At 49.9% G+C, this 12,647-nt stretch overlaps 1 protein-coding gene across 1 annotated transcript; it reads left to right on the top strand.

Annotated features, from left to right (window-relative positions):
- Positions 1-278: 278 nt before the first annotated feature.
- Positions 279-1,418, top strand: LOC147980852 (uncharacterized). The gene is made up of 3 exons (XM_087516979.1): positions 279-392; positions 477-938; positions 1,158-1,418. Exons 1-3 carry the CDS (start codon positions 279-281, stop codon positions 1,416-1,418), a joined length of 837 nt encoding a protein of 278 aa, XP_087373105.1.
- The last annotated feature ends 11,229 nt before the right edge of the window (positions 1,419-12,647 follow it).

Raw genomic sequence — 12,647 nt, 5'->3', positions numbered from 1 at the left:
ATTTAGAACATTTTGATTTAGTTGATTTAGTATGCTAGTTCATTTAGTTGATTTAGAGCATTTTCATTTAGTTGATTTAGAACATTTTCATTTAGTTGATTTAGTTACTTTTTGGCAAAATGTAGGTGGTACCTTGTCATCTAATATGTTACTAGATCTTAGGATTATAATTGTCCATCAAATTGCTTCTCGCGGAAGAACCAAAAATATCTCATGCTACTTTTTTTCTTCCCTGTGAAGTGGATCGTTAACCCTTTGCTCATATTGCTTTCGGAAAAATGGCGCCACCACCACCACCACTATGTCGACTGTGCAAGTCAAGGTGCGCCAGCAGCCTTGCAGCTGGCAAGCTGTTCGGCATCTACTTCCAGCCGGGTTTTCTTCATGCAGCGGTAAGAAATTAGATGAAATGTAATAACTATTTTATTTTTAGTGTTGGAATTACTGCATTGTGTCATTTTGCTTATTTTACACAGATCATCCCATGCAATGTGAGGTTGAAATTCAACAAGCTGACAGGAGACACTGTGACATTTGAGGCTCCTGGGGGGGCGTACACTATGGAGGTCAAGAAAGGACGCAATATGTCGCAGATTGGAGGAGATGGATGGGCCCGTTTTGTCGCTCGCATGCGTCTTACTGGTGATGAGTTGATCAGCTTCTCCTTCAGAGCAGAAAGACCCAAGCTGGCTGTCATTTATCTCAACCTGGTGGAAGATGATGAAGATGACGAAGATGATGAAGATGATGAAGATAATGAGGACCCACTCGATGAAGATGATGAGGACCCACTTCATGAAGCCATCGTAGCTCAAAGAACAAGGCTGAGCAAGGAGGAGGTGTCCAACCTATGGGACATAATTCCGCCACGTGTTGACTTTGTCGGGGTGCCATTCATGACCCGCCTGACAAATACCATGGTTGATCGACAGGATATGGTATGTTATACTTACAAATGCAAATTATCCGATGAAATACTTAGTGTACAGTCCAATGATATGGTATGTTGTGTGGAATCTAGTCGATGATATGTTTTAGTGTAGAGTTCGATCACATGCTTATTAGTGTAGAATCTAAGGAAACTATTAATAGTGTAGATAATCCATATGTACTTATTTGCAAGGCTATTTATTAATTGAAATGTTTTTCTTATTCAGAAATTGGCAAAGAGCATATCTATGAGTTATGGTATCGAGCCTGATGAAGAAGGCTCAGCTGGACTACGCCTTACTGCAAGGGGCTCCGTCACAACCTGTACTTACCGCGTGGACACGGACGGTCGCACACACTTAAGCTCGGTTGGGTGGAAGAAATTCCTTGATGGCAAGAATCTTCGTGTTGGACATGCCATCCTAATTACTATCAGGAACACCAACCGCCCAGCCTTGAGGATGATGATTGTCTTCGATATCATCTAGAACTACATATGTGTGTGTGGCTATATCATCTAGAACTACATATGTGTGTGTGGCTATATCATCTAGAACTACATATGATGATCATCGTCGATATCGTCTAGAACTACATATGATGATCGTCGTTGATATGACCTTGTACTGCTTGAGGATGCATGTTGACTATGCATTAAATTGTTATCTAGTACTCCCTTCGTTCCAAATTACTCGTCGTGGTTTGAACTAAAACCACGACGAGTAATTTGGAATGAAGGGAGTACTATCCAGTAATGGTTTATGAATTTGATATCTACTAGTGATGAAGCTATGTACCTAGGGTAGGGTCATGGATCTGTCCAACATACCCTCCCCAAGGACATCTCTACAAATAATCAGAAGCAGTCAAAGAGAAACCATCATCCACTCAGACATGAAGATGTGCTCACTCGACCACCTTGAAGACACTCCACCACCTTGAAGATGAGAAGCCCTCCACTCTGCAACAGTCAGGACTTAAACCATAGCTTTATGGGCATTTATAACACTTTATTGTAGACATTACTAGTAACGCCTCACCTTTATGAGCATTGAACCCTATGTAACGGAGGGGAGCTGGGGTCCTGGCGCACTCTATATAAGCCACCCCCCTCCTCTGGGACAAAGGTTCGCACTTTCTGTAATTCACACACATATATTCAGTCGACCGCCTCAGGGCTCCGAGACGTAGGGATGTTACTTCCTCCGAGAAGGGCCTGAACTCGTAAAACTTGTGTGTACAACTCCTCCATAGCTAGGATCTTGCCTCTACATTCTCACCCCCTACTCTACTATCAGTCTTAGAACCACGACAGTTGGTGCCCACCGTGGGGCATGGTGTCTATCAAACCATGATGCAGACGGTTTGTATCAATTCTTACATCTATTCCCTATTTTATTTGTGATATGTCTCGCGCTTTGCCAAGAACAGGGTCATCTTGGGCCTCATATGCGAACACCATCATCGCTCTTCCACGCATGGTCGCTGCACGTGCGGACAAAGAGGCAAAAGAATCGGCCCCGTCCGACTCCCGAAGCGGCAAAATGTTGTGCCACGCTCGCCCCACCGGCGATGCGCTTGCCGGCGATGCGCTTGCCGGCGCCACACCGTGGTTGCAGGCCTCGCGCTACGCATGCCGACCCAGCGTCGTACTCGTTCATCCGGCGACGCGCTTGTCGGCCCTGCGCCGTGCTGGCCATCCTGCGACGAGCTCGTCGGCCCCACACCGCGCTGGCCACCCAGCGTTGCGCTTGTCGGCCCTCGCTCACATCGCTGGCAACACACGTTGCCCCATCATCTACACCTCTTTCATCTGCATCGTCTACATGGGAGAGTACGTACCCTCTAACCAAAGTGCATGTCATGGGCCAGTTACCACTTCATTAAGATAATCACCTCATTAAGAGGCCATTAGGCGTCCATTACCTAATTATGGTGATTGATGCTCCCGCCTTTCCCGCAAATTAATGGCTTAATTGCCCATCTTTCAGTTTCTAAACCGATTAATCTGTGCATGCATGCATGACCATCCATGGTCTTTACTCCCTACAAAATACTAGCATCCATGCATGCATGCACGGCTGGTCTTTAATCCTTGCAAAGTAGCATCCGTGTATGGACATTTTAGTCCAGCAAAAAAATATTCATGGATGTACTAACTTGCAGGCTTACTGAGACGAACAACGTCAATGGACCAACTCGCCATTTACTCCACTCGGCTGATGGTGTGGCGACCGGATCGCAGCCTAACAGTGGTTCACTCGACCGATTCACCTTTTCATTCGGATGGGCTAGCTCACTCGGACCGAACAGGATCACTGGCGCTCAGCCGTCCATGCGTTGCCACTCGGCCGCCCTGCACGTGGTCATGTAGCTGCTCGCGTCATCATCAACTTCCCAGACAGATACTCAAGTTCACTCGGCCACAGACCCAAGTTCACTCAGACGGATTCCTCGTTCAGTACCTGAGCACAAGTCAGAGATAGAGAGAGACGGAACATGGATGCATTGCATACTCCTATAGTTGGAGAAACCCCTGAGGCCCAAGCCTTGGAGCAGGCGCGCTTGGCCAACCTGGCTGAGCGCACTCGACTGGAGAATCTCCAGCGCGCACTCGACGATCGCGCTCGGCAGCGCGCTCCCGAATCCAGTCGACGCCAGCTTTTTCCTCCTCCGACTCAGGTATACCGAACCCCGATCCAGAATTTGGCTGCTGCTGCCCGAATAGTGGAGTCGATCCAACCCTCCCAGTCAGAAGCTAGTCGAGGTCTGGTGCAGATCCGAGCCTTGCTCCGGGCGGCGGGAGAACAGAATACGGTTGTATCTCAGTCGCGGGATAGGATCCATAGCAAATCCGTGATGGCAGACACAGTTCAGTCGGCCCATAGCCCAAGATCGCCTCCGAGGCATGAGGGACGTGGGGATCGACGAGATCAGTACAAAAACCGAGAGTAGTATGATCGCTAAGTCGATCGTGATGATCGCCGTCGAGTGCCCACGCCTCCCCCAAGGAGCGGGTCGTACGTGCCTCGGCAGCATGAAGACAGACGCCCTCATAGTGTTCGGCGAGGTATTCCAATCGACCCCAGAGAGCCAGGCTTTGATGCGAGATATATTCTCGTGCAGGGCTTGGTCGACAGAAATAGAGCTCACCGAGAGGGCCATGATAGAGATCCACAAACCAGCAACAGGGTGCATGTCTCTGGTCCAGAGTGCTTCAGCAGAGCTATCAGAGCTGCGGTGATTCCCCCCAACTTCAGGTTGGCGTCTGGAGTTAGTAAGTTCACCGGAGAGTCCAAGCTTGACACTTGGCTTGAAGACTACCGAGTGGCTGTCCAGATTGGTGGCGGCAATGATGAAGTGGCCATGAAACACATTCCTCTGATGTTGGAGGGCTCGGCTAGAGCATGGCTGAATCCGTTAGCGCCTGACAGCATCTATACTTGGGAAGATCTCGCCCGAGTGTTTGTCAGAACATTCGAGGGCACTTGCAAACGGCCGGCAGGTTTGACAGAGTTGCAGTGTTGTGTTCAGAAGCCAAATGAAACTTTGAGGGATTATATCCAGAGATGGATCACCCTGCACCACACGGTAGAAGATGTGTCATATCATCAGGCAATTTGTGCCTTTAAGGAAGGCTTCAGATATCAAGAGTTGAATATGAAGTTCGGCCGGACAGGAAATATGACTCTGGCTCGGATGATGGAAATTGCCACCAAGTATGCCAATGGTGAGGAAGAAGAGCGACTCCGGAGCGGCAAGCACAAAGCAGTCGCCCACGAAGCCGAAGGAGGAAACTCCGGTCGGAAATAGAAGCGCAAGGCCGAGCCAGCTGCTCTGGGTGAAGCCTTGGCTGTGGTTCAAGGAAAGTTCAAGGGGAAGCCCAAAGGGTCGTGGAACCCCAAGAAAGTAAAAGATCAAGATGGGAATGACGTGTTGGATCTGCCGTGCCATATCCACACCAAAAAAGATGAAGAAGGTAATTTCATTTACCCGAAGCACACCACTCGGTAGTTTTGGCTCCTAATCTAGCAGTTCCGAGAGAAATAGCCCAAGGAAAAGGAGAAAGAAGCAGACAAGGCTGAGGATGAGGAAGAGGATGACGATGGTTATCCCCACGTGAATTCCACTCTGATGATTTTTGCTGATGTTGTGAGCAAAAGTCGATTGAAAGTCATCAACAGAGAAGTGAACATGGTCGCTCCGGCGACACCCGGTTACTTAAAGTGGTCGCAGACTGCCATTACATTCGACCAGTCTGATCATCCAGCGCACATCGCCACCCCTGGGAGGCAAGCACTGGTGGTCGACCCGGTGGTCGAAGGCACTCGACTGACAAAGGTCCTGATGGACGGTGGCAGTGGCCTGAACATACTGTATGCAGAAACATTGAAGGGAATGGGCATTCCGATGTCCAGACTTAGTGAAAGCCATATGAGTTTCCATGGGGTCATTCCAGGCAAGAAGGCTGCATCCCTTGGTCAGATTGCACTCGACGTGGTTTTCGGTGATTCTAAAAATTACCGCAAAGAAAAGTTGACGTTTGAAGTGGTGGATTTCCAGAGTGCTTATCATGCAATTCTGGGCAGACCAGCTTATGCATGATTTATGGCTCGACCATGTTACGTGTACCTCAAACTGAAGATGCCTGGTCCCAGAGGAGTGATCACTATCTCTGGTAATCGGAAGAAGGCATAAGAGTGCTTCCAGAAGGGCTCAAAGATCGTCAATGCCCAGATGGCCGTGGTAGAATTGCAAGAATACCAGAAAAATGCAGATCCGAGTGACTTGCAGTGAGCCAAGAAGCCAGCCACAGATTCAGCATTCCAGTCGTCTGGTGAAACGAAGTCGATTCACATTCACCCGACAGATCCCAATGCTGCCGACTCACATTTCAACCTCACTTGACTCCAAATAGGAAGAAGCGCTCATCCAGTTCCTCCATGAGAACTGGGACATCTTTGCATGGAAGCCTTCTGGCATGCCGGGTGTTCCCACGGGACTGGCTGAGCATCGTTTGCGAGTCGACCCGAAGGTGAAACCAGTTAAAGAGCATCTTCGACGGTCCACCGTCCAGAAAAGAAAGGCAATCGGTGAAGAGGTGGCTCAGCTTTTGCCAAATGAGTTTATCCGAGAGATTTATCACTCCGAGTGGTTAGCCAATGTTGTCATGGTCCCAAAGAAAGACGACTCACTTCGTATGTGTATTGATTTCAAGGATATGAATCGGGCCTGCCCGAAAGATTACTTCCCTCTCCCTCGCATCGATCAGATAGTCGACTCGACTGCAGGGTGCGAGCATTTGTCCTTTTTGGACGCCTACTCCGGGTACCACCAGATCCGTCTGTACGGACCCGACGAAATAAAGACAGCTTTTATCACCCCGTTTGGGTGCTTCTGTTATGTCACAATGACATTCGGTTTGAAGAACACCGGAGCCACATTCATGCGGATGATTCAGAAGTGCCTGCTCACTCAGATCAGTCGAAATGTGGAAGCATACATGGATGACATTATGGTCAAGTCATGTAAAGGTTCCGACCTACTGACTGACCTTGCTGAAACCTTTGCCAACCTCAGAAGGTACGATATCAAGCTCAATCCATCAAAGTGCACGTTTGGAGTTCCAGGCAGAAAGTTACTCGGTTTTCTTGTTTCTGAACGAGGAATCGATGCTAACCCAGAGAAAGTAGGCGCTATACTCCGAATGAAACGCCATGTGTGTGTGCATGATGTCCAGAAGCTTACTGGTTGCTTGGCCGCCCTAAGTCGATTCATTTCTTGCCTCGGTGAAAAGGCGCTGCCTCTTTACCGACTGATGAAGAAATCAGACAAGTTCGAGTGGACCCTAGAAGCTGATGCAGCGTTTGCAGAGCTAAAAGCCCTGCTTTCCACCCAGTCGGTGCTTGCTGCTCCAATCAACAAAGAGCCTCTACTGCTTTATATAGCAGCCACTGGACAAGTCGTCAGTACAGTACTTACGGTCGAGCGGGAAGAAGAAGGAAAAGCTTATAAGGTTCAACTTCTAGTTTATTATATTTCTGAAGTCCTGACCCCGTCAAAGCAGAGATAACCTCATTATCAGAAGCTTGTCTATGGGATTTACATGGCCACGACGAAGGTTGCACACTATTTTTTGGATCACTCTGTTACAGTCGTCAGCGACGCTCCATTGTCAGAGATTCTGCACAACAGAGATGCAACTGGTCGAGTGGCCAAATGGGCGATTGAACTCCTTCCCTTGGATATCAAGTTTGAGGCAAAGAAAGCTATCAAGTCCCAAGCAATAGCAGATTTCCTCGCCGAGTGGATCGAACAGCAACTGCCGACTCAAGTTCACTCTGAGCACTGGACCATGTTCTTTGACGGATCCAAGATGTTGAACGGTTCTGGTGCTGGAGTAGTTCTAGTATCCCCCCGAGGAGACAGGCTCAGATATGTCCTCCAGATTCACTTTGATTCCTCCAACAATGAAGCAGAATATGAAGCACTCCTGTATGGGTTGCGCATGGCCATCTCACTCGGCGTCCGTCGCCTCATGGTCTATGGCAACTCAGATTTGGTAGTTAATCAAGTGATGAAGGAGTGGGACGTCAGAAGCCTAGCCATGACTGGTTACTGCAACGCGGTGAGAAAGCTTGAGAAGAAGTTTGAGGGGTTAGAACTCCACCACATACACCGACTGAAAAATCAAGCAGACGACGATTTGGCGAAGATAGGTTCCAAGAGAGAAGCCATTCCCAGCAATGTGTTTTTGGAGCATATTCACTCGCGAACGGTTCAGGAAGATCCTTTTACTAAAGAGTCCCCGCAACCTAAGAGCGCCACAGATCCGACTGAAGTCTAGGTCCCAGCCGTGGTCGACCTGATCATGGAGGTTCTGGCCATTACTCCCGACTGGACGGTGCCCTACATTGCGTACATCCTCAAGAAAGAACTCCCAGAGGATGAAGAAGAAGCTCGACAGATCGTCCGTCGATCCAAGGCTTTTACTGTGATAAGAGGGCGGCTGTTCAAAGAAAGCGTGACTGGAGTCAGTCAGAAATGCATAACACCAGAAGAAGGTCGAATGATCCTCAATGACATCCACTCGGGAACCTGTGGTCATCATGCGTCCTCTCGGGCCATCGTGGCTAAAGCATACCAAGCTGGATTCTATTGGCCGCGCGCAAATGAAATGGCGAAAGATATAGTCGACAGATGTGAAGGCTGCCAGTTTTACTCTGACATGTCTCACAAGCCAGCGTCAGCCCTGAAGACCATCCCCCTCATCTGGCCCTTTGCTGTTTGGGGGCTAGATATGGTTGGACCACTGAGAACTGGCAGGAGCGGCTTCACTCATGTGCTTGTTGCAGTCGACAAGTTTACCAAATGGATCGAAGCTAAACCTATCAAGAACCTTGATGCTAGCACCGCTGTCAGTTTTATCAGAGAATTGACATTCACATATGGAGTCCCACACAACATCATCACGGACAACGGATCGAACTTCGATTCTGATGAGTTCAGAGCTTTCTGCGCCTCTCAGGGCACTCGAGTCGACTATGCTTCTGTCGCTCACCCGCAGTTGAACGGACAAGCAGAAAGAGCCAATGGCCTAATTCTCAAAGGACTGAAACCCCGACTGATGCGTGATCTCAAACACGCAGCAGGCGCCTGGGTTGATGAACTTCCGTCAGTTCTGTGGGGTTTGAGGACAACTCCTAATCGGTCGACCGGACGAACTCCTTTCTTCTTAGTCTATGGAGTCGAAGCTGTTCTCCCAAGTGATCTGCTCTACAATGCACCCCGAGTTGAGCTCTTCTCCAAAGAGGAAGCAGAGCAGGCCTGGCAAGATTCAGTCGATCTCTTAGAGGAGGAAAGAGAGATGGCCTTGATCCGCTTGACCATTTATCAGCAAGACCTGAGTTGATTCCATGCCAGAAATGTGAGGGGTCGAGCCTTTCAAGAAGGAGACCTGGTTCTTCGGGTGGATCAACAGAAACCACACAAGCTTGCCCCGACTTGGGAGGGCCCCTTCATCATCACCAAAGTTCTCCACAACGAAGCATACCATCTTTACAGTATTGAGCATCAGAAAGACGAGCCACGAGCTTGGAACATGGAGCTGCTTCGCCCCCTTTTATACTTAAGCACTCGTTCGAATAAAATGTAATAAGAAACACCTTTGTAATTTGTTTATCAAAGACAAGAGCTTACGGTCCTCTCATTTGATTGTGTTGTTCTAATTTACTTCTGAAATCCCCCAGTGGGTGGGCTTAGTCGCGAATCCGTTTCGCCTAAGTTCGAAAGAAAATCCTACCGAGTGGAGAGCAATCCTCCCACTCGGGGGCTTAGCTGCAGTCCAGCACTCGCCTAAGTTCTCTCACTAGGAGACTTAGCTGCAGTCTAGTACTCGCCTAAGTTTGAAAAAATCCTACCGAGTGGAAAGCAACCCTCCCACTCGGGGGCTTAGCTGCAGTCCAGCACTCGCCTAAGTTCTCTAACTAGGAGACTTAGCTGCAGTCCAGTACTCGCCTAAGTTTGAAAAAATCCTAACGAGTGGAGAGCAATCCTCCCACTCGGGGGTTTAGCTGCAGTCCAACACTCGCATAAGTTCTCTCACTAGGAGACTTAGCTGCAGTCCAGTACTCGCCTAAGTTTGAAAAATCCTACCGAGTGGAGAGCAACCCTCCCACTCAGGGGCTTAGCTGCAGTCCAGCACTCGCCTAAGTTCTCTCACTAGTAGACTTAGCTGCAGTCCAGTACTCGCCTAAGTTTGAAAAAATCCTACCGGGTGGAGAGCAATCCTCCCACTCGGGGGCTTAGCTGCAGTCCAGCACTCGCCTAAGTTCTCTCACTAGGAGACTTAGCTGCAGTCCAGTACTCGCCTAAGTTTGAAAAAAAATCCTACCGAGTGGAGAGCAACCCTCCCACTCGGGGGCTTAGCTGCAGTCCAGCACTCGCCTAAGTTCTCTCACTAGGAGACTTAGTTGCAGTCCAGTACTCGCCTAAGTTTGAAATAAATCCTATCGAGTGGAGAGCAACCCTCCCACTCGGGGGCTTAGCTGCAGTCCAGCACTCGCCTAAGTTCTCTCACTAGGAGACTTAGCTGCAGTCCGGTACTCGCCTAAGTTTGAAAAAATCCTACCGAGTGGAGAGCAACCCTCCCACTCGGGGGCTTAGCTGCAGTCCAGCACTCGCCTAAGTTCTCTCACTAGGAGACTTAGCTACAGTCCAGTACTCGCCTAAGTTTGAAAAAATCCTACCGAGTGGAGAGCAACCCTCCCACTCGGAGGCTTAGCTGCAGTCCAGCACTCGCCTAAGTTCTCTCACTAGGAGACTTAGCTGCAGTCCGGTACTCGCCTAAGTTTGAAAAAATCCTACCGAGTGGAGAGCAACCCTCCCACTCGGGGGCTTAGCTACAGTCCAGCACTTGCCTAAGTTCCCTCACTAGGAGACTTAGCGGCAGTCTAGTACTCGCCTAAGTTTGAAAAAATACTACCGAGTGGAGAGCAACCCTCCCACTCGGAGGCTTAGCTGCAGTCCAGCACTCGCCTAAGTTCTCTCACTAGGAGACTTAGCTGCAGTCCAGTACTCGCCTAAGTTTGAAAAAATCCTACCGGGTGGAGAACAATCCTCCCACTCGGGGGCTTAGCTGTAGTCGAGCACTCGCCTAAGTTCTCTCACTAGGAGACTTAGCTGCAGTCCAGTACTCGCCTAAGTTTGAAAAAAAATCCTACCGAGTGGAGAGCAACCCTCCCACTCGGGGGCTTAGCTGCAGTCCAGCACTCGCCTAAGTTCTCTCACTAGGAGACTTAGCTGTAGTCCAGTACTCGCCTAAGTTTGAAAAAAATCCTATCGAGTGGAGAGCAACCCTCCCACTCGGGGGCTTAGCTGCAGTCCAGCACTCGCCTAAGTTTGAAAAAATCCTACCGAGTGGAGAGCAACCCTCCCACTCGGGGGCTTAGCTGCAGTCCAGCACTCGCCTAAGTTCTCTCACTAGGAGACTTAGCTGCAGTCCAGTACTCGCCTAAGTTTGAAAAAATCCTAACGAGTGGAGAGCAATCCTCCCACTCGGGGGTTTAGCTGCAGTCCAACACTCGCATAAGTTCTCTCACTAGGAGACTTAGCTGCAGTCCAGTACTCGCCTAAGTTTGAAAAAATCCTACCGAGTGGAGAGCAACCCTCCCACTCGGGGGCTTAGCTGCAGTCCAGCACTCGCCTAAGTTCTCTCACTAGGAGACTTAGCTGCAGTCCAGTACTCGCCTAAGTTTGAAAAAATCCTACCGGGTGGAGAGCAATCCTCCCACTCGGGGGCTTAGCTGCAGTCCAGCACTCGCCTAAGTTCTCTCACTAGGAGACTTAGTTGCAGTCTAGTACTCGCCTAAGTTTGAAAAAATCCTACCGAGTGGAGAGCAACCCTCCCACTCGGGGGCTTAGCTGCAGTCCAGCACTCGCCTAAGTTCTCTCACTAGGAGACTTAGCTACAGTCCAGTACTCGCCTAAGTTTGAAAAAATCCTACCGAGTGGAGAGCAACCCTCCCACTCGGAGGCTTAGCTGCAGTCCAGCACTCGCCTAAGTTCTCTCACTAGGAGACTTAGCTGCAGTCCGGTACTCGCCTAAGTTTGAAAAAATCCTACCGAGTGGAGAGCAACCCTCCCACTCGGGGGCTTAGCTGCAGTCCAGCACTTGCCTAAGTTCCCTCACTAGGAGACTTAGCGGCAGTCTAGTACTCGCCTAAGTTTGAAAAAATCCTACCGAGTGGAGAGCAACCCTCCCACTCGGGGGCTTAGCTGGAGTCCACTACTGGCCTAAAGTTCTCTCACTAGGAGACTTAGCTGCAGTCCAGTACTCGCCTAAGTTTGAAAAAATCCTACCGAGTGGAGAGCAGCCCTCTCACTCGAGGGTCTTAGCTGCAGTCCAGTACTCGCCTAAGTCCGAAACATATCCCTATCCACGAGGACGACAAGATGCAGGTCGACTGCAACCTTCTCCTTCGGAGCTGCGGCACAAGTACAACGTCCGCTCCATCCCTATCCGCAAGGATGACGAGGTGTAGGTCGACTGCAACCTTCTCCTTCGGAGCTGCGGCACAAGTACAACGTCCGCTCCATCCCTATCCGCAAGGATGACGAGGTGCAGGTCGACTGCAACCTTCTCCTTCAGAGTTACGGCACAAGTACAACGTCCGCTCCATCCCCATCCGCAAGGATGACGAGGTGCAGGTCGACTGTAACCTTCTCCTTCGAAGCTGCGGCACAAGTACAACGTCCGCTCCATCCCCATCCGCAAGGATGACGAGGTGCAGGCCGACTGCAACCTTCTCCCTCGAAGCTACGGCACAAGTACAACGTTCGCTCCATCCCTATCCGCAAGGACGACGAGGTGCAGGTCGACTGCAACCTTCTCCTTTGGAACTACGGCACAAGTACAACGTCCGCTCCATCCCTATCCGCAAGGACGACGAGGTGCAGGTCGACTGCAGCCTTCTCCTTCGAAGCTACGACGCAAGTACAACGTCCGCTCCATCCCTATCCGCAAGGACAGCGAAGCACAGGTCGACTGGAGCCGCCGCCTCAGAGCTGCGTCTCTAGCGCAAAGACTACACCAAGCAATGAGCAAAGTCCATTCGAAGGCAAACGCAAGCACATTCGGAGATAAACCAAATTCAGATAAAACCTAAAAGTTCCAAGCAGCAAATCAAAAGTACTCGGGCATCAAGCCCGAAGGAGTT

This window comes from Triticum urartu, chromosome 3A (genome assembly GCF_056163025.1).
Source record: "Triticum urartu cultivar PI428250 chromosome 3A, HENAU_Tu73, whole genome shotgun sequence".
NCBI classification, from domain to species: domain Eukaryota; kingdom Viridiplantae; phylum Streptophyta; class Magnoliopsida; order Poales; family Poaceae; genus Triticum; species Triticum urartu.
Note: the sequence above shows the minus strand (reverse complement) of the source record. Positions and strands in the feature narration are given on the sequence as shown.